Source organism: Pollicipes pollicipes, unplaced genomic scaffold (genome assembly GCF_011947565.3).
Source record: "Pollicipes pollicipes isolate AB1234 unplaced genomic scaffold, Ppol_2.1 Scaffold_5724;HRSCAF=6776_pilon_pilon_pilon, whole genome shotgun sequence".
Taxonomy (NCBI): domain Eukaryota; kingdom Metazoa; phylum Arthropoda; class Thecostraca; order Pollicipedomorpha; family Pollicipedidae; genus Pollicipes; species Pollicipes pollicipes.
In genome coordinates, this window is record NW_023596746.1 from 33325127 (window position 1) to 33352803 (window position 27677).

A 27677-nucleotide genomic window follows, 5' to 3' on the forward strand; every position below is an offset into this window, starting at 1 on the left:
GTGAAGCCATGATGTACACCGTGCCCGTCCTGGCTTCTTCACAGGATGGCGGCGTAAATGACGTCGAGTCATAATCGTTACCAAAAATGACGCGGCTCCGCCATTTGGAAACCCGTGTTCATGAGGGAGAATGGCGGCTGAAAATGAGCATCCTCTTGATAAACGGGTGCCTCTATGGTGACAAGCGGAACTAATACGGAAAAACAGGTCCCTTTAGAAGGAATTCTCGGTGTAAGATGAACTGACGGTTGCCGCTGTATGGACACATATTGTTTCCAAGAGCACGCATTATAGCTCGTACAGGTTTTCTTTCAACATTCGCGATTTTTCTTACGGCCCTGTTCATGCCTTGCATGATTATTCGCTCCGCCTTGGCTTTCCATCCACCGTCATAGACCTCCCGTTAAATCACACCTTATAGATCTGCTCTTTACCGGGTTTGAGGCGCATTAGGTGGGCTTCAATTTCGCGGCATATTACGAACATGCAGATCGTCCATCAACCACCGACTATTTCACTTATTGCGGAATAAAAGCGAATTCTCAACACAACTTAGCATTCATTGACTTTTTCTGTTTTTTTTAGATGTAGTGCGTGATACTTCGAGGTGCTGTGAAATGGTTAAAATCACGGAGTAACTTAAGTCGTTGGGCATGACCGCTTGACTTCATTAACGATCACTGCTCTTAAAATGATCAGATCAGTTCAATCACCGGGGATTTGGCTCTTCTTATTGCCCTAGCGTGTGTTGCGAGGGCGTTTGCGCCTTCCACAGGTTGTCCACATCCATTGAGGAATTTAACGGCATAGTTCTGCCTGTTTAATGCTTTCTGGTCTTGCACACCAATGTGCGTGAGCTACCGTGCTTACCAGGAGGTCTTTCCACGCGAATTCGGCCCTACCAGCAACTGTTCCGCACTGCATTGAGATTCCACATCATTTAGAATTCAACGAACGGTGCTTCCTTTCCATATCATTCTAGAAAACGAGAGAAAGACGCGTGCCTTTCTCATCTACTTTAATTGGTCGCATCACAAATTGCAATGTTCTTTTTGCGTTCTTTTCAACACTGAAAACGTTGATGTTTTGAGCGTCTTATTTAGTCAGAGCTTCAATTACACCTTCACTCTTTAAACACGATAATTTCATGACGTTTTATTATTTCAGCCCGTCACCGATCATTTGTGCTTGTCTAGTTTGTATTTTGTTCGCATTAAACGCATGCAGTTTGTAGGCCGGCATAAATATCGAGACCTGCTTACCGCCGTGCTTCAGGGTGACAAGACAAGATATTTTCTGTGGCAGGGGATGGAAAGAGAATATTCATTGTGAATTTGAATTGCCACAAAACTACATTTATTTACACTATCTTCATCGTACGCGTTTAGGGAAGTACATTTTTGTCAAATGGTCACGATAGTCAGTGTGGCTGTTGCTATTTTGTGCCCATTCATGAAAATTTTACTGGAATATTGTAACACCCGTGCCGACGCGACCCGATCCGACCCGACGCGAGCCGACGGTCAAGCCTTCTCGACGGCTCGTTGGCGTCGGCGGGGATTATATGTCCCTCCTGTCCTGGGCTGCCCGCTGATTAAGCTGTCGGACTAACCACATGTATCTTTGGATTACGTAACCTCACCTAACGTCGGATTGCAAATCAAAGCCGACAGCCGACAGCCGATAGCCGGCGACGGGGTGGTTATGAGCCTCGGAAGCGGCTGGCTCTGCACGTGCGTGCCGCCCCAACAGGTAGCGCGAGAGGGGGACCAGGCGGCATGTTAGCACCCTGTCAGATAACTATCAGCAGCAACACAACCATGTGTTAAATGGGACCCGGCAATTACCGGACATCGAAACCTGACCATTTGGTGGGAGAACAGAGAAACTTTTTGGTGGGCTACAGTCTGAGTATTTCTTGAGGTGTCTTAAACAGTCATAAAATGTGGCCCATGCTGGATACATAAAATACAGATCTGGCCCTTTAGTAGCATGCAATCACCTAATGGCATTTGTTTATTGACGGCGTTTTGACAAGATCATCCAATTTCGCCTCTCTGAACATCTTCACTACCGAGGCCTTGCTTGTCGTATCTGAGTCGAACTTTTACGGCCTTCCGGCCTCTCCCGCCCGTCGGCACAAACGAACAGCAAGAGAGGGAAAGCGCGCGCGAGAGAGAGAGAGAGGGGGGGGGGGAGAAGAAATGAGAGGGAAAGAGAGAGAAAATATATATCTTTCTCCCTCCTTATATGTATATATATACTGATTGCATGCGCAAAAACAGCGCCCGAAACAATACTTAGCAAGATGAACTCGTTATGGTACCAAGAATTAAACGTGTCTTTTCTTCATACATTTCAGAACATAGAATACAGTTTGATACCAGCTACAAGCGCAGTGTTATTTCCGCGAAAAGTGAATCAAAGGTAAACATGCAAGTAGGTATTTATATCATTACAATTTGACTGATGAGAGGGTAGATCAACCTAAACCAGTGTAAAACTCCAAAAGCGTTTTTGGCGTGAGTCCTTTAGCATGGCTGTTTATGAGGCTTGAACAAGTAGGCCGACTTGACGGGTTTCGACGCTGGTAACCTGAGGAGTTGGATATCATGATGACTAATAACATAACAGTTCTGCTAGCTAGACCAGGCGTTCGCTCGTTTAATGCCGATCCCTGCTGCCTGTGGTCGCTGATAACTGCGATACGTGTGCCGCAGTATGCCGTCAGTACTTCATTATTATCCACCCGTTATCATTATCCACTCATTTTTATATTGTCCACTCATTATTGACCCTGGTGCGTGTCCACAGGCGCTCTGATGTGCCTTACTGCGCGCACTCATGACTCGGACGTTCACAATGTCGTACGGCAGGCGAGGTAATTTGAAGCTTTCGGGTTAGCACGATGGAGTGGTTTGAGGAAATGGTAAGGTTATCCTTTAATTGAGACCCTTAGAGTGGAGAAATTCGGATATCAGCATTTTCACAGAAGGACACTTGTGACTGAGTCTGCGATCCATACCTGTGAAACTTCACAAGAAAAAGTGATTATGGCCCGTTGCCGAGGTCCCTAATAACGCATACCTCGACCCCGGCTGTTCGGCTTCCGGTAGGTCATCCGTGCAACGTCCGAGACTGCGACCGAACGTTGATCCTTTTTGAGCGGAGCACCTGAATTAACGAGATAAATGACAGCATTGTACGTCTATGTTTGCCTATTAGTTAGGTCATGAGATGCTATGCGTCTGCTGATATATTTCATGTTGCGTCTTTGCAATATTTTCTGCGCAGTAATTTATTTGCGATTTGCATTGCACGCAATCACGATCATAACACGCTTACCCAATTTTGAAATAAACGCCCGTGAATAAATAGCCACGGCAGTAAACATCTGTTGCTCGCCGAAATCCCCGCCAATGTTGTTTCGCAATGCCTCGGAGCAGATGTTGTATTCGAGGTAGGAGATATATGATTATTAGACTTGATAAGAGTCTGCTTAGTCATATTATCTTGTAATTACCACACCGGCAAGTAACTGCACGTCGCATGTTTCCAACGGACCCTTAAACTAAACGGACACTCGAGCCAAACGAACACCTGCGAAAATGAAATAACACACTGTGGTGCATGAAATACACCAAGAGACGCACAGCCGCTGCCGTTGTCGCTGGCCTTCAACTGTCGCTAGAAAACATGGACGCTCAGCCGGATGAAATGCCACCACAAGAACGGTCCCCGACCGGCGACATATGGCTGATACAGCTCCGAACGGCGCGTTGTCACTGGAACCTCTCAACCCAGAGCAGTTTTCCCAGCTCGCACAACCGAAAATCCGCACACGAAGACACCCTCAATACTCACACCACCACCTGTGCGAATGCAAATGTCGTACTGCCGCTGGAAAAAAGTGTGCCAGAATTGAATACAACTGGGCTAACCGGAACAAGGCCAGACAGATTCCACTCACATTCTGCAACGGCATCCGGGGATAAGGTGCACTGTTGAATCCGTTGGGCAGAAGATGGTTCTTCCCAGGCAGTACAGCAGGTAAGTCCGTTTTATGCAAGGGACTTAGTCCTGGCAGGGCCCGGGCCGGGCTGCGCTGCTACAAAAATCTGCCCAGAGTTCAGTCAAGTTGAGTTCAGTCAAGAACAATAATTTTAAGAATTGATTTCAAATGGCGTTTGATGTGACAACTGCGGCAACCCACCGCGCGCACGTAGTTTCTTAATTTCCCCAACCCTGTTTAACGCAGCTGCGGGTCGTAGATCGCGCAGCTGCTCACTTGATCCTCAGTCGTGTGTGTCTCCTACGCCATAACACTGACCGTCCGTATCAATTTGATTGTTGTCCTCGCTACGAAAGTGGTTGCCGCCAACCAGACCGGTCGGTGATGCTGGTGATGTGAAGCTCAAGATAGGGGGCCTGGGTGACCTGTGCAGGCTGGAAGTGTGAGCAAGTCCAGGTATCAGATACTCTACCGCAGCGAGCACGGCTGGCTGGTCTGCCAGATGGTAACCTGGCGCCGTCACACCAGGCACTCTGTGTTCACACCAGGAAAATCAGCTAATGAATATGCGGCTGTGTATTATACTAATACTGCGACGACATCATTGGCACGATAAAACATAGCCACCTCTTCCACTACAAAACCCAGCATGGCTTGGTACGTACGCCATGCACGCACCATCACGTCTGTAGAGATAAAACAGTTACACAATGGGCATGCATACGCCGATGTTAACACGCGCCCGGGTGGCCAGCTAAAAACCTTTCGCTTGGGTGGGGGGTCAGATCGACCCCCTGAGATCTCGGGAACTAAGAAAGATAGAGACACCAAAATTACAGGGTGTGTTGACCTGTACGTAAACTCATCTAGGAACAAAATTCAGGTTCCTCGGACATGACCTTGGGGTCAAAAAAGTCAAACAAGGTCAAATTCCAGGTTGGTCTCCAAAATGCCCCCAGAACCTAGATAACCGTTTCTAAGCCAAAGGTCACATTCTCATTCAAGGTCAGTGACCTTGTTTGACATCTTGAATGTCAAGGTGACCAAAATCATGCCAGACTGTTTTGAGTTTTGCATTGGACTAAGCGACAAAGATTACGCTAGGCAGTATGTTCCTAAAACAAAATGCTAACCTGAGTCATTTTAGGTCAATGGCCTATTCTGACCTCTAAGAAGTCCATGGAAGATGTATAATGCGGTTCCTGCTATCAATAAACTCGAAATGAGCAGCAGAAACTATCCCATACAGCAAGCCCCAGAATAACAAAACGGGTTGGTTTTGACCTTGGTGTGACCTTCATACCTGACCTTAGGTCAATGTAATTTACTTATTCAACTCTTGTGTTGCCTAAGAAAGCATCTTCAGAGATGTATGGCTCCGTCTAACACTCCGTTGCTGCATCAGATTGAACGATTCCGTAGAAATTGCCTTCGCTGAAACCACGGCCTGACTTTGACCTGCCATCGGCCATCGACCTTACAAGGTACATCTAAAAATCCGATGACAAACGATCCGCTATTTAATTGTCTACAGATATGCAAAATTTGGCGTGGCCGCGCCGTGCCGTTCGGAAATCATTCTGGAAAAAACCTTCGGGTGGTCAAGTTGACTCCCCACCCCACCCGAGCGCGTGATAAAGCTCTGTAGTAAGTTCCTACAGCGAACAAAGCAGCCCAACTCTGTGCTCGACACGACCCACCCACCCAGCGACGCGGCCGAGTCCGCAAGAGCGCGTCCTTCCCTGTCGGCATCAACACCCCTGCGGCTGGCGGCGAGGGTCGATACCCGCAGGGTCATGTCACAAACACATCACACACATAGCGAGTGATATTTGACGATTTACTTAGACGGAATCAGCATCAATCACATTCGCGCCGTTGGACGGCACGTCGGCAGACGTGGCGTCCCTCAGATCTCCGGCTTTCCGCAGGTGCTCGCCATTCGTCGTCCGACGACGACGCCATCGACGACAACGACGAGTCTGATTCATGCCGATTACGACGCAACAACTCCTCCCAGACGTTGACACGCAAGCCCTCAATCCCGGCCCATTGGACGATTCAGACGCGAGGCCGCAGCGCCTGGCCGTGTCGTCAGGTAGCGCAGCAGCAGCTGCCACAGGGCCGGTGACGGCTGCGTGAGGCCGAGTGGCGTGTCCGGCCGGTCGACCAGCAGCATGTCAAGCAGGCGCGTAACGTGGCCGCGCCGCCGCCACGCACCCTGCACCGCCACCATGTCAAGCACGTCCATGGCGAACGCTTCGGGTCCACCTTCGATTAGCTGACCGTGCCGCTTGAGCGCGACGAGGCCAACGGCCTCGGAGCGGATCCAGAGCAGCAACGCCGAGTCCTCGAGCAGCATGGCAAGATGGGCGGCTCGCAAGCAGCATCCGAACGTTCGCGCTCGTGGTACATGTACTAGCTAAGCAGGTAGAGGGCGGTGCGGTCGGACGGCGTGCGCACCTGACGCCAGCCGTCGCGGTTGTCGTGCGCGCGCAGCAGCGGCTCCAGCTTGGTCCAGCGCTCGCCTACCTGGACGGCGGTGCAGGCGTCGCACAGCGGACGGAAGAGGCCGGGCAGGCCGCGCTCCAGGCTACTGCTTTCGTCCGAATCAGCCACTATGAAGCGGGTGGGCACCGCGAGCCGCGGAAGTTCGTATCAGGCCCGCGCACGCCGCTGGTCTTCCTCTTGTACATGAGACGCGCAGCCGGGCCGCGGACAGGACACTGCAATAGAGGGAGTTAGAGGGTTAGACTGGCCGTCACAGCGCCACGGAGACACGGCCAGTGTCGAGTCTGGGGAGAGGCATGAGGGAAAGGGCGCGAGAGCGGCTGACGGGTTAAGAACTGTACATGACACTACAGATTAGATCATCGGTGACATCTGATGATCGGCAGGCGTATAGGTCGGGCTATTTAGTAACCATGGCGCCGTCTTTCAAGGAAAAATTCACAGGTCATAAGGAATGTCAGTCACATTGCTCAAACGAGACATAAAAGCCAGACCCAGGTACCAGCTTGCTTTTGTTTTGGGAGGAATCAGTTGTGTAGCTGACTGAAAGCCGACCCCGGACAGTCATTAGCTGGTGCGACGGTGGTCGAACACTACCGACGAATACGAACACCTGCCGTGATGGCAACGATCAGGCCCGCAGTGTGACATGTGGAGTGACAGCCCCCGTGCGCGCGGAGGAAAGCAGACTCACCTTCGTAGCTGCGGCTGCGGGACCTGACGAGCTGGTGTCGGTTGACGGTCTCCTCCAGTCGCTGACGCACGGTCGGACCATCCGTCTCCACGACCACGGGCTGTGGAGCGGCGCCGTCTGAGGTTAGATGAAGTCATGCGAACAGCAGCTGTGACGCAAAAAATGTGTTCCTTCTTTCGCAGAAGGTAGGAAGGGGGGGGGGGGGGTGAGTCACCAATGCGAGGGGAAAGTCTTAAACAAACATCGCGCTGGTATCAATGCCATCAAGTTACATTGCTAACAGGCATTGTGGGGTTACGTGTGCTGCAATGCCCACACTTTATAACATAGCTGAGCTTTACCGCACGCCCAACAGAATATAACGAAGCGGTAGTCAAGGAGGCATCAACAGCCGTGCATATGCATTCCAGAATCCGGGCGGTGTTATCCGATGCCTCATGTGAGCACTTGACCAGCCAAACACAAAACGCACATCGAGACGCGAGCCTAGCGGCAACAGTCGCACACCGCCGAGGTCACCCGAACACCCTGACACCCGCTCTGCGCTCGGCGTCCGCTGCCGCCAGCGTGCCGCAGGAGGAGGGGGCGCTCACCTGCACAGCGACGGCCTCGAACGCAGCCACGGCGTGGAACACTGGCGCTAAACGGCGGGAGGCTCGCTTCATGCGCCAGGCGGTGCGCGGGTGCTTGGGCGTTTTGAGGCTAGCGCACGACCTGCCGGGGGAGGTCCCCCGGTCAGTACGGTGACTGACGCCGGCGGGGGAGCAACCTGCAGCACAGAGGTCCGCACAGACGGAGCGTCATTAGGGGAGCTGCCCGGAGCACAGAGGCCCGCACATACGGGGCGTGATTGGAGGGAGCCGTCCGCAGCACAGGGACCCGCACGGGCTGAACGTCACGGACAAGACAAACCATCTGCAAACGAGGCAGAATGGGCGTGAGACGGTCTTTGAACGCAAGCAGAGGCAAGGTCAAACGACACAGCGTGACGTTTTTAGTCCATAGCACGGTATGTAGAAGATACTTAATGAAGGTGACACTGACATGAAAGTTTCAAAGAAAATAGTTCGTACAATTCCCATATAACCGGCCAGCCGTCAGTCGCACCAAAGGTCCACGTGGTGGTATCTTCACGGCACAATCTTTACCCTTGCCTAAAATTCTTCGGCTATTGAGCGTAACTGGATTGAGCCTCAAGATCCAAGCTAGTATGATTCAGAAATATTCAAAGCTACCAGCGACGGACTCGACGTCTGCTGGGAAATCTATGAGGGTTTCCTCTCGGCCTCTCACTAGATGCCAGGCCAATAGCCGTGAGCCAAGCATTGGAACGTTCCGCACAAAGAAGCAACATCACGAACCGGACAGGTCCTCTGCACACGCGGCAGAATGTGCATGAGGTGTCTTGAATGTAAGCAGAACAAGGTGAAAAGACAAAGTCTGATGTTTTCGGCTCCAAAGCTAGCAGCAGCAAATGCCACATCTACTGGTAACTTGATGAAATTTTCCTCTCGTCCTAGTAAGGTACGTAAGTTAAGTATTTAACAGATATCAGCCACCAGAAAATGCATCAGGTATTGTCAACTGATATGCTAATCAATGCATCAAGAAGCGTCTTATCTTTCTGAAGCAACGTCCCAAAGGGTTTTCTCCTGAAATGTGAGGTTGAAAATGCTTAACAGGTGGACAGAGACAGGGCTGTTTTGCGGCTTCCATTGCCATATTATATATATATATATATATATATATATATATATATATATATATATATATATATGCATCATAATATAATATATTGTAGTTATATCATACGCTTATAGAGTTGTATGTCATGTTGTTGACAGAGCCAAATAATGAATCCAAAGGTGGCTCACTCCACCGCGTGTACTCACCACTTCCCCGGGAGCGGCTGTTGAACGTAAGAGACGTCCTCTTCGCCGATGGCCGCCTCAGCCGCACGGGCAGCGCCGAGTTTTTCATTTGGCACACGGTACTCCGTCGGCGAGATGATGACGCCCTCGCCGTCACTCGTGGAGCAGCGTCACACGGGTTGTGACAGGAAGATGACGTCGTCATTCGCCGTCTCGGCTCCCGCGCCGGGGTTCTGCAAACTGGTACTCGCCTCCGACGACCTGCGGAGAAAGACGGAGCTCAAGCTTCGCCGACTGACCGCTTGGTGACACGATGGTTCTGAAAGTAAGTGGCGTGGTGTCCGGACAGAAAGTCGGCTCGCAGGTTTGCCGAATGGCTTTTTGTACACTGGCACATGACGACTTGCATATTGGCGATATGTAAAATGTTGACATGTCAGAAAGTCGAATCAGCAAATGGCGAGCCTTAGCACGGCGACATGCCGACATTGCTAACTGCTAAATGACGAATTGCAAAATGGCGACAGGTGTCGCGACCGCTGAATGCCCCCATGTTATTTCACCTCACACCATTCCGAGGAAAACGAAGCTGAGGATATATTAAATTGCAAATAACTTACTGGCAGGGTAGGACCTCCGGTCAGTATGGTGACTAACACGGGCGGTGTAGCCATCCGCAGCACAGAGGATCGACTAGACGGAACATCGCGGTCTGTACAGACGCCTCTGCGCGCGCGATAGAAAGGGTAAGAGACGGTCTTTGAGCGCAGACAGAGGTAAGGTCAAAGAATACAGCATGACGTTGATTCATAAGTGCAGCAAGTAGAACATGCTCAATGAAAGCGGCACTCAGATGAAAGTTGTAAGGAAAATAGTTTGCATAACTCCCCATTAACTGACCGGCCATCAGACACACCAGAGATGCGCTTGCTAGTATTTTCACAGCAAAATGTTCACCTTTGCATAGAATATTTCGGCTACTGAGCTCAACTGGACTCAGTTTAAAGATCCAAGCTACAAGCATTCAGAAGTGTTTAATGCAATCAACAGCAGATGCTACATCTTCTGGCAAATTGATAAAGTTTTTTTCCTATCCTGTCGCTAGATGGCAGGCCAAAATAAATGTGCAAAGCTCTGGAAGGTCCCGCACAGACTCTGCGCTCAGGAGATGGAAACTAAAAACTCGCATCACATGATCGAGCTAAGTTACGCGTTTAACAGATATCAGCCACCAGAAAGAGCATCAAGTGTCGTGAACTAATATGAAGCACTCGTCAAGGTGTCAAGAGACGTCTTATCATTCTGAAGTCTCGACTCAGCGGAATATTTACCAAAATGTGAGGCTTAAAGTGTTAAAAAGTGGGCAAATAGTGGGCAACACTAAGAGCAAATCGCCAGAGCGTTTTCCGAGAAAACAAATTACACCGTGGTAAGGTACCGTGTGCAGAGGTAGCCTCAGCCTGTTTTTGCGGTCTCATAACAGAGTTAGTTGTCGTGTTGTTGACGGAGTCATTTAAAAAATGGTAAGGTGGTTCATTCCACCGCGTGTACTCGCCATGTCCCCGTGGGCGGCCGCTGAGCGTAACAGACGCCCTCTTTGCCGATGGCCGCCTCGGCGGTAAGGGCATTGCCAAGCTCTTCATTTGGCACACGGTACTCCGTCGGCGACACGATGACGACCTCCTCGTCATTCGTACGGCAGCGTCGCACGGGTTGTGGCAGGAAGATCACGTCGTCATCCACCGTCTCGTCTCCCGTGCCGGGTTTCGCCAAACCGGACCTCGCCTCCGACGACCTGCGGAGAAACACGGAGCTTAAGCTTCGCCGACTGACCGCTTGGTGACGCGGTTGTTTTGCCAATGGGTGACGCGACGGCTCAGTGCCCCCAAACCACTTAGCCTAACACCACGCCGAGGAAAACGAAGCAGAGGTTACATTAAATTGCAAACAGGTGACGGACCCTGCTAACAAACTACATGGACCAGCACATTTCAGGCCTATGTTATGCGCAGTGGCTAGGCGTGCCAAAATGCACTCTAAGCACCCGGTATGACGACTCACAACGTAGGTCAATGTCTTGGGCTCAAATTAAAAAGGCTTTTCAGCACAGGCCCTCATCGACCCATTCGGCGGCCACACACCCGTCCGGCACGACCCCAGCAAGTGGTTTGCCCCTTTTGCGGCTCTCAGCCAAGGAGTCCTTTTTTCGCATCGTCGTTCTCGTCGCTTTTTTCCGTTCGTACTAGCTCCAAACACACCTTTCCGCTTAGTTTTTGTTGTTCCCTTCTCGCTCCCCTAGTATGGGGAAGCGAAGCAAGCGCAAGAAGGATGATACTGACACGGACTCGAACTCGGCCTCTGACCTTGATAATGCCCTGGATGTAGACGACGGAAGTGCCGCCAGCCTCCCTTTGGCTGCCACTTCATCTGATGACCCTCGCGCGCCCCAAGCCACGACCGTTGGTACGCACACTTGCACCGCGATGGGTGGACAGCAGACTCCGTCTCCGTTCAACGCCCCTGGTTCCGACCCTCGCTCGTCCTTGACCACTCCGGTGCCTGCTCGCCCTGATGCTGACCCTCTCTCGACAATGACCAGTGTTCGCCTGCCTTCTGAGCCAATTCTGGATCCTCTCGGATTGTACGTTGTCGTCCAACCTTGTGATGAAAATGTGTCGTTTCGAAAGATCAACGTTTTTTGGCCATCAAAGCAAATCAAAGCTATCTGCGGTCCATGCGAACTCAAAATTGAAGCACCAGCAAACGGATTACTCATCATTTAAACAACAACTCGCGCACAAACCAAGGCCCTACTCAAAACAGCTGAATTTTGCGGCAAACAAGTAAAAGTCTCCCTGCACCATGCCAGAAAAACCAGTAAGGGCACCATCTTTGCGCCTGAACTCCGCTTCATGACGGAGGACGAGATCCTAGCGGAGCTCAGAGATGAGCAAGTTTGCCATGTCCGTCGGCTGACGACTTTCAGAGATGGTCAGCGTCACGACACCAGCCTGCTTGTTATCACCTTTGGTACCACCCGACTTCCAGATTCGCTCACCGCTGGTTTCCTTCGTTATAAAGTAAGGGTATTCATTCCAAATCCACTCAGGTGTTTTAAATGTCAACGGTTCGGACACGGCAGCAAGTACTGCAAACAGAGTGCCAGATGCTTGAAGTGCGGCGAGACTCCTCACGAGGGATTTGCCTGCACATCGCCCCAGAAATGCCTGAGCTGTGGAAGTGCTGATCACGCCGCCAACTCTTCTCAGTGTCCCACGTGGAAAAAAAGAAAAAGAAATTTGTTCTGAAAAGGCAAAGACAGGTGTGTCGTACTCCGAAGCACGGCGCACCGTTGAATCTAAAATGTCGTCGCAGCCCAGCAAAACATATGCACAAGTAGCAAAAGCCACGATGGCCACATGAGCAACACAGACCGACCCTATCACCCATCTGCCTCCCCTGAAACTTCTCAACCCTCGCCCCTCGGTTTCAGCTGAGTCAACTACACAGACCCAGACGAAAAATGCCGTTGAGTCACCCCTGGCTGGACGCTCGGATGCCCAGGCGCCCGTGCACCCCCGTCCCCAGGTTGGCCGGCGTTCCAGCCCGCCGGCTGTGAGTGATTCACGTGCGGGTCAGGCCGTCCGGCGTTCTAGCCCCCCGGCTACGAACAGTCGGCGGCCCGGACCCTCTGGCCACCACACAAACATCACCTCCCCTTCCCCCACCACAACACCTGTCGAAACACGCCCGAACGAAGTCCGCCGGTCCCGTCCACCGGTGAGGGTGGCGATGGGACGGCCTAGGTCTGTTTCGTTCGGGCGATTCCCATCAACCGGTGGGAATGGATCCCTTCATCACTAAATGTCTTTCATCTTACAGTGGAATTGTCGCGGTCTCATTTCAAAATGGTCCGAAATGAAAGCACTTTTTGCCGTACTTACTCCAATCATCATTGCCGTACAGGAAACATGGTGTCGTCCCACCGACACATATAACTTTAAAATGTCAAATTACTCGTTATATCGCTATGACACGATGGACGGTGAGCGTCGCCAAGGTGGGGTGGCGCTTTACATCAGTCAAAAATTAACACACACGCCACTCACTCTTAACACACCTCTTCAGGCTGTTGCATGTTCAGTTCGACTGCATGGCCGTACCATCGATATATGCTCAATATACATTACACCAAATTATAATAATACGGAGCTCTTACGGCAACTTGACCAACTCGTTGCTCAATTTCAAAACCCTTTCCTCATCTTCGGCGATCTAAACGCTCACAGTCCAGCTTGGAGTAACGGCACCCAAGCCGTTAATCGCCGAGGACATTTGGTTGAAGATTTTATTGACACACACAACTTAGTCCTGTTAAACAAAAGCAATAATACTCATCACCACCTACCCACTGGTACAGAAACAGCCATCGACCTGTCGCTGTGCTCTCCCTCAATAGCAGCATACTTCGATTGGACTGTTGAGGGAGATATACACGACAGCGACCATTTTCCAATTAAAATTTACACCACTTTTGACGCAACCGCTGACGAAGTTTTGCGATCCATACCCCGCTGGAATTTACGAAAAGCAGACTGGGCCAAATTTCAAGAACTTTGTTATGTGAACCGAGACTATTATGAATCACCAGAGCAGGGTGTTGGCCTTATTACACATATTATTCATGCTGCAGCAACCGCGACAATTCCACTGACTAAAACGCCATCACGCCGCATCCCAGTACCATGGTGGACGACCGAAGCAAAGAACGCTATTGCGCGTCGGAAACGTGCTTTCCGCTGCTTTCGTCGCCACCATGATGTACCTCATTTCTTGCCCGAAATTATGAGCGTGCTCGAACCAGACGAATTATAAGGAGTGCCAGACGTCATTCTTGGCAAGCATACACCCAGCAGTTCACTGCTGCTACTCCTCTAAGCCAGCTATGGGGACTGGTTCGAGCACTTTCCGGAAAACGCACCTCTATTTCATTGCCCATTTTACGCATTAATAACCAAATCATTTCGGCAACACTTATCACCAATGCTCTTGCTGAAAGTCTTTCTTAGTGTAGCTCATCCGGAAATTACTCACCAGGATTTGTGGAAAGTGCGCAAGCCCGTTTTCGTTTACATACTGATTGTTTTGTTTCCGATAACGCCGAAGACTATAATTTACCATTTTCATTTCTGGAACTACAAAAGGCTATAAAATCCGCCGGCAACACCTCAGTAGGTCATGATCAGTTACACTATTCTTTTTTTCGTAATCTTTCAGAAGATATGCTTCGTTTTATATTGGCAGTTTTTAACCATTTGTGGTCAACCCATGTCTTTCCTGACGCCTGGAAAGACACCATCATTATTCCACTTGCAAAGCTAGGAAAAGACACCAAAGATCCATCAAATTATCGTCCCATTACACTTACCAGCTGTCTACGAAAACTTTTTGAGCGGATGGTGGTGAAGCGAATCTCTTGGATTGTAGAACGAGACTGCCTGCTTACAAAAAATCAATGTGGTTTCCGACACAATCGTAGCACAATAGACCATGTCATCAGACTTGAAACTGACATCAGACGTTCCTTTAAACACCGACACCACACAACTGCTGTCTTCCTGGATATTAGCCGAGCCTACGACATGGTCTTTAAACCTGCACTAATTTTCAAGCTCCATCAGTTAGGGTTTAAAGGCGATTTGGCACATTATCTTATTGGGTTTCTTTCCGGCATCAGACCATTTCGTGTGAGATGCAGATCCGCCTTTTCCGACACTCACTATCTAGAGAACGGCCTCCCACAAGGGAGCTGTATCTCACCGATTCTTTTTAATTTTATGATAAACGATTTATTTGACTCATTACCATCGGGTATTTCCTCTTCACTTTTTGCGGATGATAGGCCATCTGGTGCTCAGACGCTGAATATGACCATTCGCTGCCACGGCTCCAAGCCGCCCTAAACAAGGTGCAGCAGTGGTCAGAGCGATACGGGTTCCGCTTCTCCGCTCCCAAATCTGCAGTTATGATTTTCGGCAAAAATATGCGTGGTACTCCCAATTTTCGGCTTCGACTAGATGGACACCACATTCCTTTCGTTTCGTCTTTCAAATTTCTTGGCATCGTACTTGACCCCAGATTATCGATGCCACAGCACGTGGAGCATGTTCGCTCCAAATGCCTAAAAAGACTAAATTTCTTTAGATGCATTTCCGGGTCGACATACGGTGCCGACCGCCAATCGTTATTACGTCTATACAAATCCTTAGTTCTTCCCATCATTGAATATGGCTCCGTGGTATATGCAGGAGGCAGCCAACACATTCTCAAACCACTATCCACCATACAAAATATGTTTTTGCGAGTTGCCCAAGGAGCTCTGCGTACTTCCCCGATTTCAGCGCTTGAAGTGGACGCTCATGTTATGCCTCTTGCCCCCCGACGAATGGAACACACATTGAGATACATCACAAAAGTGCGACAAAATCCCAGTCACCCAGCATTTAAATCCATACATGTCTTACCTCACATTCACCATAACTACGTAGGACCGGCAGAACGTCGCTCAGGACTTACAATAACATCTCGAACCATTATCTACTGCACCACTCTTCAGTTTACTTCACGGCCTTCTTCCATGCCACATGCTTTAATAGCATCACTATGGCAGTTAACCCCTCGGAAAGTTTTGTTTCTTTTTGATGATCCCAAACGCATTTTCACAACAAGTTATGTTCAACAAACATTTAATCGTCTAATTTTCAACAATCAAAATAGCAGCTTTATTTACACCGATGGCTCCAAGGCCAATAACCACACCGGATGTGCAGTTATTTGCACTGAACATTACCATAAAAACGGTCGGTTACCGGATGGCACCTCAGTATATTTGGCTGAATTATTTGCTCTTTTCCTTGCATTGCAACACATTCAACAACACACCCACAAAACGAAGACAATAGTGATTTGTTCGGATTCAAAGACAGCTGTGCAATCTCTTATTGACCCAGACTTCACACACCACCTCCTTGTTAAAATCGTCAATCTCTATCATATATTACATACACAGGATATGAATATCAAATCTCTATGGATTCCAGGACATACAGGCATCATGGGCAATGAACGGGCTGACCAACTAGCCAAGGAAGCTTTGACAAACCAACACATCATGGAGATCCCTGCTGATCATGCATCTACAAAACATTCCTTTCGCACAATGACAAAACATTTTTGGCAACAACAATGGACCGATACTACCAGATCACAACTTCATATCAGACCAGACATTATCCCTTGGCTATCAACGCATCGTAAAGACCGTCTGGAGGAGGAGGTGCTGGCCCGTTTACGAATCGGACACACTACACTCACACATAGTTACATATACTTAAGTCAACGTCGTCCTCACTGTCAGCCGTGCGATCATCCACTTTCGGTTAAACATATTGTTATTGAGTGCACAAAATATCAACAGCACCGCAAAGATATGCAGGCTTATTGTCGTAATCAAAATATCGAGTTTTCTTTAAAAAACGTCCTTGGCGATGACCATCCTGAACTGCTTAACATTGTCTTTAACTTTCTCAGACTTGCCGGTTTGCTTCAAGCTTTGTAAATGTCAATAAACGTACACTTTTCTTCACATACATAATTACACCAATTTAAAATAACATCATCCAGGCGTGAAATGGTCTAAACAGGCCGAAACGCCTCAAACAAAGAAATGAAATGAAAATGAAAAGGCTTTTAGAGCCAAATAAAGACCTCTAATATTCATCAAAGTTAACTCATGTTGGCAGTAAGCTGGCTCTTTCCAAGAGTAGCAACAGGCCTAGCTCACAGATGTGAAGATCAGGATGCAACGGCAAACAATCAGGTTCACCATAAATGAGCCGCAATGAAATTAAGGATACAAAATGCATATAAAACCCTGCGCTGTTTAAAACACACTGCGAATAGGTTTTAAAGTCCTCTATCACATCCAGCTGAGATTAATTTTCGGAAAATACCTAAACAGTGACATACCCTGATGCTACCTGGTTATACACAACGAGCAGGGACCCCAAAAGCAGCAAATGAGGATTGCGATGTCCTGACAAGCCTACAAAGCCAATCCGCGCTTTAAGATATCCAGATTGCCTCTTTAATTAGCTCACCGACACAGCTGTGCTTGACTCCCACAAAATGAGCTTTATTTCCTAGGTTTTCAGCATTAATAATTCGTAGGTCTGATGATGAGTGATCGACATTCAATACACCAGCATGCGCTGGTTAATCGACGTTGCAGCGCGAACATTGGTGATGCTGGCACTGCTTGACGTTTCAAACAGGACTTTGATTGCAAGCGATGATATGCTGATGTCGAGATTATAAGCACAAACGTTAAACGAAACGAGACAAAACTGCCGCGCCGAATAGGTCCGGCGTGGTAGCAATATCGCAGAAACAAGTTTTGGCGCGTGCACCTCGCAGATCGGAGTGCGTGCTACCTGGACGCGAACGTGGGTGAGGCTCGGCGCACAGATGTCGCGGAAGCGTCCAGCCCAAGGGATGCATTTTGTGAAAACTAGAGCATAAGCCCAAATTGAAACGTTGAGCACTGTCAATGTAACCAATGCTCGCACTATAACAGTCCTTTAACACACGCTCGGGCGGTGGGGTCAAATTGGCCCCCCGAAGGTTTTTCCGAAATGGTTTCCTAACGGTGCGGCGTAGTCACGCCAAATTTTGCTTAGCTGTTCACAGTTGAACAGCGGATCGTATATTGTAACAAATTTAGATGTACCGTGTAAGGTCACTGACCTATGGCAGGTCATAATCAGGCCATGGTTTCAGCAAAATCAATTTCTAGGGAACCGCTTAATCTGATGCAACAACGGAGTGCTAGACGACGCTGTACATCTTTGAGTTGCTTTATTAGGTAACGCAAGCATTGAATGATCAAATTAAGTTGACCTAAGCTCAGTTATGAAGGCCAGACCAAGGTCAAAACCAACCTGTTTTATTGCTCTACGGCTTGCTGCAGGGGGTATTTCGCGGTGCTCACTTTGGATTTATTGATAGCAGAAACCGCATCATGCATCTTCAATTAATTGACTTTTTAGAGGTCATAATAGGTCATTGACCTAAGATGACCCAGGTGGACATTTTTAAAGAACATACCGCCAAGCGTTGTCTTTGTCTCTTGTTGAAATGCAAAACTCAGGGCAGTCTTGTATGATTTTGGTCACCATGACCTTCAAAAGGTCGAGCAAGGTCACTAACCTTAAATGAGCTTGTGATATTTTGCTTTAAAACAATAATTTAGGTTCTGGAGGCATTTTGGAAACCAAGCTGAAATTTGACCTTTTTGACCTAATTTGACCCGAAGGTCATGACCCAGTGACCGTAAACTTTGACCTAAGTAAGTTCAAGTACATTTCAGCACACCCTGCAAATATGGCGTCTCCAACTTTGACCCCCTCCCCCCACCCGAGCGGAAGGTATCTAGCCGGCCACCCGGGCGCGTGTTAATTAGAGCCTGCTTGAAGACTGAAGGTTGATACCTCAGTATAACACTTCTGCACTGATCATTAACCATTTCAATCCATTTGCCGTATTCACATTTCAAACAGCTTGCAGACTCGCAGATACATCTTGAAGGCCGAAGAGCGCACACCGTCCACACCACAGAGTCCGCCTGTTACACGGCAGCACGATCACCACATCGTCCTGTGCAAGGCCGGTGAGTACAGCGTACGCGGCAGTAGCACCGTCTCCCTCGGGGTCCACTTCGCTTCTGGCATGGCGGCACCCAGGTCCTCTTTTATTAGCCGGACCGAGGTATATCCGCGAATATTTTGAGGGTTTCGTCCCCTCCCCCCCCCCCCTCCCCTGTGCCCCGTGAGCCTACATCCTTTGTAACTCGGCCGTGTCGGGTTGGCGCCGGAAGGAGATGGGGGCCGGGGGGGGGGGGGGTAGTTGAAATTTTCGTCGTGTGATGCAACCCTCGCTCCGGAACCTCACATGAACGGTCCGTCCTGCCAGGTAGCCTTGTCCAGTGTCATTTGGCCAACCTCGGGCATGCTTACCCGACACCAGCCTCAAGTCAGCCAGAAGACTTTGAAGCCAAGTGATGCGCTTCTTGTCCGAACCATATCGCAATGGTTTTGAGCGGATGGCCGAAACCGCGGGACAGAGCATGCTGCAATGTTGCAAGCACTAGAGACCGCGAGACTTAAGTGAGAGTATAAGGTAAGACCACACCGTCTTCCTGATCACTGCTTTCTTCCCGGTTTGCTGCACAATTCATTCCAAAACTTCAGTACAGGTATCAATGCTTCTTACAAATGCTTCTACTCATCTATGCACGCAAGAGCGTGACGTTCTGGAATGTTTCAGACATTCATTATTCTTTCCAAATGTGAAACGGTGCAAGATTGGGTAGTGACAAGGCCATATCTATAAACCCCAAACTCCTTGCACAACAACAGAAAAGAGACATTGTAGAGCTCAACTTCCTGTGACATGTGTTGATCGTTATCAGTCATGTTGCGGAAATAAGTCATACAAATTTGACATGAATTGATATAACAAGTGTTGATAGCATGCAACCAACGCTGTAGTTTTGCTAAATGTGCACATCACAAAGGAGCAGAACGTGCACCTCATACAAAACTGATATTCAGCAGTTAAACAGGGATGAAAATACTTGATGTAAAAGCTATTTTAGCACTGTCTCACTCCGGATGGTAGACGCTTCTCGGTTTTGCGTCTTTTCTCATCAGACCGTTCTTTCCAAAGTGCCACGTGATGTTTTGCATTGGTCTGGCATGCACAAAATCATTTGCCGTCCAACATTACCCTGAGATGGCTCCAGGGCTGATTTGGGGGAGGGGAGGGGGGGGGGGGGGCGCAATCACGAATCACGGTATTTTCAGAAGCATGCATCGACAGATCAGTTCCTCCTTTTGAAAGCCAATGTTTTGGTAGACACGGTTTGCATATCTCCCCGGCATAAATATCCATTTGCAAAAGGTCTATTGAAGAATAGGATATCATGGGCACTGTATAAGGTACGCAATAAGAGCGATGCAATCCTAACTGTGTTGTAAAACTTTCTTGTATCGTGAGCATTTACCTTGATTCGAATCATGGCCTCGACGCTACTTTTCGTGCTTCAAAATCAGAGTCCAAGTCAGAGATGCCAATTGGCTTTAACCAAAACATATTTCTAACCACCCTTTGAAAAGCCAACCCTATTCAAATATTAACGTGGCTACAAGTCATCGTGTGCCAGAAACGATTCTAATAAGGAGGGTATGAATAGGAAATAAGTCTGATTGAATGTCCATGATGTCCAGCACCAAAGTTGCCAAACCAGGTTGTTGGTCTGTGCCCAAATGCTTTTTTTTCGCCTGGCAATTTGTGATACTGCTCAGGCATCTGTCTCCAGATTTGGTACAGCTCTCCCAATCTTTTGCAGTCGTGTCTGCCAGATGATAATTTTCGAACCGGGAAAATTACTGCACTCTTTTTATGAGCAGACAATTACATAATTTGCGCGAATAGAACCACTCTCAATAACATCATGATGCCGCTCTCAATAGTTAAATATAACTATTTAAGTGTTGCTGAGCTTTCCGGCTAAGAATGCAGAACGTTCTACCCTCACTGGACTTAATGATTTCAACGGCCGAAAATTCTGCATTGTGGATTATGCCAGCAGACGAAGCGCGAATATTGAGCTCTATCCCCCTCCTCAGAGACCCGTTTCCGGGTGGGCATAACTGACAATGTGCGAATAAAAAGCTCGCGCCTCACTCTCCAGAGACCCGTTTCCGGGTGCGCCTAGCTGACAAGGTGCCAACAAGAAGCTCGGGCCTCTCGGTAATTCTTGCCGGGGACGAAGGCAGACATTTCCGGGTCTCATTAACCTCCCGAGCGGTAATTTTTGAGATTGCTGGACAAAGTCTAACGAGAGGAATACGGCCGGTAGGCCAGAGCGTCAACCCAAGGAAGCTCGCTTCGTCTGTCTCATCATCACAGAACGGATTGCCCCGGTCTGACCGACTCGGCTCCGCTTGGCTTGGCTTGGCTCGGCTGTCGGGTCAAACCAGGGGTCGGGTCGGATCGGGTCGGGTCGGGTCGGGTCGGGTCGGGTCGGGTCGGGTCGGGACGCGTGGGGTCGGGCCAGGCCAGTTCGGGTCGGGTCGGGTCAGGTCGGGTCGGGTCGGATCAGGTCTGGTTCGGTTCAGTTGTCTCACGCTGGGCCGGGTGCGCCCTGCTTCACCTGGGCGAGTCCTGACCACGAACATGACATTAGTGGCGACGGGTGTTGGTCAGCGAGCCAACCAATTATGTGTCGAATGAGCTGGGTAATTTGGCGATGCGTATACTAATGCGCAATTTAACGCGACACAAATAACATTCGGCGTGAAACGAATATTCATATTCCTAATCAATCGTGACGGCGGCACATTCTAAATCTCTCTTTATCATTTAAAGGGAGTCTCCCATCTTTGCCGCATGGTTCGAAAACATATTCTAATGAAACGCCAGGACCAGCTACTAGCAACAGGAACTGAGTAGTGCCACTGCAGTGCCGTGGAGACATACTAAAGATACAATTTTTAATTGCTTTCGAGTCTAAATTACGCTATAACGCACGTTCAAACCGTACCACGCTTCGTCCCTGCAGCCGCTCTACTGTCGTCATGACAACCGCAATGGCACATTTACGTCGACTAAAAGAGCATATCTGATGGGCCCAGTGGACGCAAGGGCCTGTTACCGAGAAGTGCATTGGCTGAAGCTTGCACCAGTGCGTTACTATGGACCATGTGGTGTGGTCATTTCTTGCAGTGTACAAGAACGTGTGATTATTCTTAGTCATTTATTACAGTGTAAAATTACGTGTACTTTTTATCACGCATGGCATAATCGTTCAGAATATGGTCCTCGTCTGGTGTGTTAGCACCCACACAAAGTTCCGCCCATTCAACTCCCCAAGCGTCGTCCGGTGTTATAGAGAGCTATCATGGGTGTTTTCATGGTATTAATGGTGCAAATGATAGCTTCGCAAAAAGCAGAATGGCTTGAAGTATTTCGAGGATAGAAATTAAATGGGCATTATTTCCACATTTGAGCATTCCTATCTTAACATATGTCAATTAGTGTTAAGTGTCAGGTGTTCCAGAACCATGTGTGGGACTCTATGATTCACTGCTGCACACATGCTTCATGATTTGCGTCTTAATGTTCAATAAATGTTGCCTCGTACAGTGAAGCTAGTGTGTGCGGCCTGTAAGTTCGTGCCCGATCTCAAGGAATAAATCAGGAGTATGCGTAGAATATACGTAGATTTTTTCCAAATTGCAGTATTTTCCTAGAAAATGAATTACTGACTTGTCAGTACATGGCTTTCGTAGTTTTCATCTTAGTATTTCCGCGAGCATTGACGTGTTCAGCAGAACAATTCCTTAGAACACAGAGATCGTTGGAAGTTATTTGAACAATGATGATAACAAGGTGGGAACGGAAAACTTAAGAGAGAGAGAGAGAGAGAGAGAGAGAGAGAGAGAGAGAGAGAGAGAGAGAGAGAGAGAGAGAGAGAGAGAGAGAGAGAGAGAGAGAGAGAGATATATATATATATATATATATATATATATATATATATATATACATATATATATTTGTATATATATGTATATGTATATATATAGGCAATTAAATCTCCAATTTAATGGTAGTCTTCTTGTATTTTCGAAAATAGCTACTAACTCTCTAGACAGACCCGTTTTCAGGTGTCGTCGGTCCCAGTCTTTCTGTGCCCCCATGCCTGCCTGCCGGACACTAAAGAACAATTATAAAGCCACCAGGCTTCCCGGCGGGCGAGAGCCGTGCCTCGGGGAGACGGAAAATTTCCAAACGAAAAGGTATTTTACGCCACTGGTGGCATCACCTTTTATGCATCGGGGGCTGCGCCTCTTAATTTCACTTCTATGTTGGAATGAGCATTGTGTAATACTTTTAAATTGTTCAAGTGTTCAGTAAACAATTTTGAAAACCTTAGGTTCAGAATGCAATTGAGAACGCTCCAAACGTCATCCTGACAGCGCTCGGTGATTCCACCGACAGCGGTAACACCACGCTAAAACTACTCTCTGTCTGACAAGGTGCAAACATCCTGCCACGACCCTCTGTCCCGGAAAGCTGTTCCACAGCGTGAGGTCAGTCGTTTTCGGGGCTAAGCATCCCCTCCTCCCACAGACAACACCCAACCACAGGGGTGGGGAGGGGAGGCAGCCGACCGGCCAGGTCGACACTCTAGGGTAACTCGGCTTGTTTTTCTTAACATTGCTGGGACGGATTGGCCTGGGCTGGCGCCATCTTACAAACAATATATTTTCGAACATTGTTAATGATAAAGAGCAGCTCCATAAAACAAAGTTCAGAAATTGCAGTACCAATCCAATCACGATGACAATTACTTTTATCGTCTCACCTTCTCAGCACAACTTAGCGTCTGACCCTTATGCACGGCGATAAGCAAGCCTCTAAATTTATGCTGGCCTGAAGATCGCAACCGCTTTATGTTAATAAAGCACAAAATATAATTGCGCAATTAATCTACAATCAGCTAAAAATAGCATGATTGCTACCAGAGCAGTTTTTGCATTCCCCATGTGCGGAGCCTTACCTACAATTTTGCACTGCGATTCCAAGTCTTGGTCTAAGAAAAAATAATATGCATCCAAGCAGTGAGTAAGGACGACATTCAAGACATCACGTTTTTAGTTGTGTGTTGAAAGAAGAAATTCTCAATGAATGTAAATTATTCCTGGGGATCAACGCATGCTTTCAAAATTTTAAGCACACTTTAGTCTTTTATAAGCAGAAGAGTTAAAGTAAACTCAGCTGAAAGGACTAGGGCGTCACGTTTACATGTCATCAAGAATGAACTTCACTGAAATGTTTGCAAAACTCTCAGGTGAAGTACGGGATTTCCTCGACGACACTTCTGACAAATTCGCCTTACGCTGATGCAAGAATGTCAGCGATGAAGAAGTCGAAACTCAGTTACCCTTGACGTCATGAGCACGTGCTGTGAAGTGTCGGATAATGCTGCTCTCCATACCCTTTATCAAAGGATATCCAGCATGAACATGACTTAAACCATTGGATGACACCAGGGTGGAGCAAATTTAGCATGCAATCGATTGATTTTGGATTAAAATTTACGTTTAAAGCCCTTAACTGATTTTCGGTGAATTCAGTTCGCTCCGCGTCAAATTCCGAAGATAAAAGCAAAACTGGTTGGGTTGAATGTGCTTATCAGTTGCAACAACAAATGCATGTTCGAAGAAAGCATGCACAGCGTCACATCAAAATAGGAGGGTGGCAAAGCACAGCAAACATGTGTGGATGGTGACCGAAAGTTTCAAAACAAGTTCCCAGCATGAGCGCTTCATTTTTGATATTTTAGGAATTGCTGGCATATTACAACGCAATAGAAGAGAATGCTGATCAACGCGGTAGCAGAATCCAAGGCTATGAACACCAATCAGTTACATCCTGTGAAACCGACTCTCATCTTGCACCGCGTACACGCTACCCTGGCGCACTCCTCCGGGAGATAGGGACAGCCCGTCTATGGCTCCCAGCACACCCACGCGCTTCCGCAAACCTACCGTTACCCTTCGGCCGATGGTTTCTGGAAGGTTCTCTCGACGGAGTTCGGCGCCGGGAGGCCACCAGCTGGAGCCGGCCACTTTAGAAAACGGAGGCCTAATCGTCTGCAAGGTAAACCATTCGTCTCAGCTTCGGTACGACATCGAAAACGCACCAGTGCCACAGGGACGAATGCTGTTCTTTATTTGACCAAAACAAGGCAGCATCCATAGTCTGATCCGAAAAAGCGCATAGGGCCATCATTGGAACGTGAGCACAGCACCCGTGCCAACCTGCAGCACTTTACCTTATGAGGCAACCTCAGAAAGTTTGACATGCATGTTCAAAATGTTTAGTGACTAGTTAACGATTAAACAATAGCAATAATTCTGGATTATTCCTAAAACGCAAGCAGCAGGTATGGATTTTAAAGTCGCAGTCTCTCATGTGGACTGCAGCGGGCGACAGACTGAAACGCTTGTCCTGCCCTTTATTGATTCGAGCATGGCTTTTAGTGGTCATGGACGGATGGAAGTGAAAAACAGTCGTTTCTTTTTCGAGCATTTCTTGTTTGCAAACATGCTTTTTAGCTTTCTGTTTTCCTTTTGTAACATTGCAAACACGTTTGAGAACCAACTCTCCACCAACCATCGCCGAGACCCTCGAGACGCGATACGGGCTGGTAGTCGGAAGGTATTGGATGAAAGGGTTTATCGAATACCTATAGTAAATATGCAATAATGGAATGCTTGAACAAACCAGTACCACTTATACAATTCATGTAGATCCAGCCTCGTCGTCTATAATGGCATATGCCGCACTTGGCCAGATAAAGCACCATTCAGGAAAGCAACGAGTCCTGGTTTTCTGAGCTTGTTCACGATTCTTAGTATCGGGGGCCTCTTCATGCAATAGGGCAGCGAACTCTGGGTTTTTAAAGATAACGTAGATAGTAACCCACAAAAGTCGTGACAGCTTTAAAAAACGTAGGGATACGACTTAAATACGAAGCATTTCAAAATGTTAGAATTGCTAACTAAAACTGGTATTGCGAATTGTAGGTACTCAAGAGCCATTTATCTTATACTGGGTTGTATTAATGCAATAGAGAGACTCTCTGCCTCATTGCTGCACCCCTGTTGTATGTTGTTATGCCTTACTGGCACTGATATTCTATAGCAAAACGCATGTGCGCCGTGCGGCTTTTAAGTTTGTATGGTTTTCAAGGAATCGCTCCGTTTAAACGTAGATTTGACTTCCAATTTGCAATGATTTGACACATTTCAAATATTTAAATCTTAATTACGTGGCTTCCCTGTTTCCTTATTGGCATTTGCGCAAGAACTCATGTGTTTATCACAGCAATCGCCTAGGGCTGTTATGCTTCGATACAGCCATGGTGGGAACTGAAAATGTGATTGGAAGTTGAATGGGCTTGATGACATGAAACTTGCTGCCAACATGAGGCAAGCAGGGCAATACTTTCAGCAGAATGTGGCAAACCTCTATAAAAAAATGCGTCAGATGTAAAAACTAAATGTCCTAAACATGATCGACGCCTACTCATGCGCTCGTGTTTGGGCATCTTTAGCGCACCTTCATTTTCGGCACTTACTGCTTTTGGCTCCCATTAAAAGTTCCATGCAGCCACACCCATGTATTCTACATGCCTTACCTATCCTTGCTTGAACAGTCCAGGGCAGTCCATAAACAGACGTGTTAATGGACTCAGTCTAAGACCCAGTCAGTCTAACAGTTTTTCGACGCAATAAGTTATCAAACACGTTTTAATTAGAAAAATGATGCCCCAGTTGTATAATCTGCATTTGTTCACCCCTTCCCCAGCCAAATGCATCTGATGTAAATTTATATAGTACCTGTATTTTATCAATCATGATATCGGGCATATTCCTGCGCTCCTAGTTGGAAGAAACTGTATTCTTTGTTTGTGAATGCATAACTTAATGGGACGTTGTCGATTGTTGATATCAAATACAATGTTTCGTTTCGAGCCGTGTTTCGGGTGTTGTTCGTCCGTGCCATTGGTATACATACACGCACGCACACACACACACACACACACACACACACACACACACACACACACACACACACACACACACACACACACACACACACACACACACACACACACACACACACACACACACACACCACACACACACACACACACACACACACACACACACACACACACACACACACACACACACACACACACACACACACACACACACACACACAATATAAGCCCCGAGGGCTTGGTCATGTCTTTTAGCAATGGCGTGATGTGGATGAAACGAAGGATTACCTTTAAAACTTGGAGTGACATTTCTTCGGCCAGCATTTTGTCAGCTTTGGAGCTGCTCGCCACAGCATGAGGAGTTGAGATTTTCTCACCAACAGTGCACAACAATCCAGTATTTTGTCATCGGCAACGCGGCGCCTTTCTAATGACGTGTTTGTTTACATCGGGATGCAGCAGCAATAAACTTTTGAGAGCTGTTGGCCGGGATTTCATGCCACATCCTTTCGTGTTTTTCAGTGCGAGCCGTTTTCTAAATCATAGCATGGAATTATGGACGTATTGTGTATTCACGCTCTTTACGTGCATGCATTTAACAGAGGTATTGGATCATTTCAGAGCAGTGAGGTACCCAATTTTTGGAAGAAACTTTGTTTTGTTTCCACGAAGACGACAATGCAAAATCATTATGTATTCTACTCTCTCTCTCTCTCTCTCTCTCTCTCTCCTCTCTCTCTCTCTCTCTCTCTCTCTCTCTCTCCTCTCTCTCTCTCTCTCTTCTCCTCTCTCTCTCTCTCTCCTCTCTCTCTCTCTCTCTCTCTCCTCTCTCTCTCCTCTCTCTCCCAATTCCCTCCCTCTCTCGCTTTTTCGAGCACATCACAAATGTTA

General features: G+C 47.9%; 1 protein-coding gene across 1 annotated transcript in view; it reads right to left on the reverse strand.

Moving 5' to 3' along the window:
* Positions 1–6430: 6430 nt before the first annotated feature.
* LOC119102960 (organic cation transporter protein) overlaps positions 6431–27677 on the reverse strand; it is a 35609-nt gene continuing 14362 nt past the window's right edge. The window contains exons 9-14 of the mRNA XM_037226410.1: positions 24769–24867; positions 10644–10883; positions 9110–9244; positions 7811–7931; positions 7218–7317; positions 6431–6630 (exon numbers count right to left, since the gene is read on the reverse strand). Of these exons, the coding sequence (XP_037082305.1) occupies positions 6431–6630; positions 7218–7317; positions 7811–7931; positions 9110–9244; positions 10644–10883; positions 24769–24867 (895 nt within the window). The remainder of the gene's footprint in view (positions 6631–7217; positions 7318–7810; positions 7932–9109; positions 9245–10643; positions 10884–24768; positions 24868–27677) is intronic.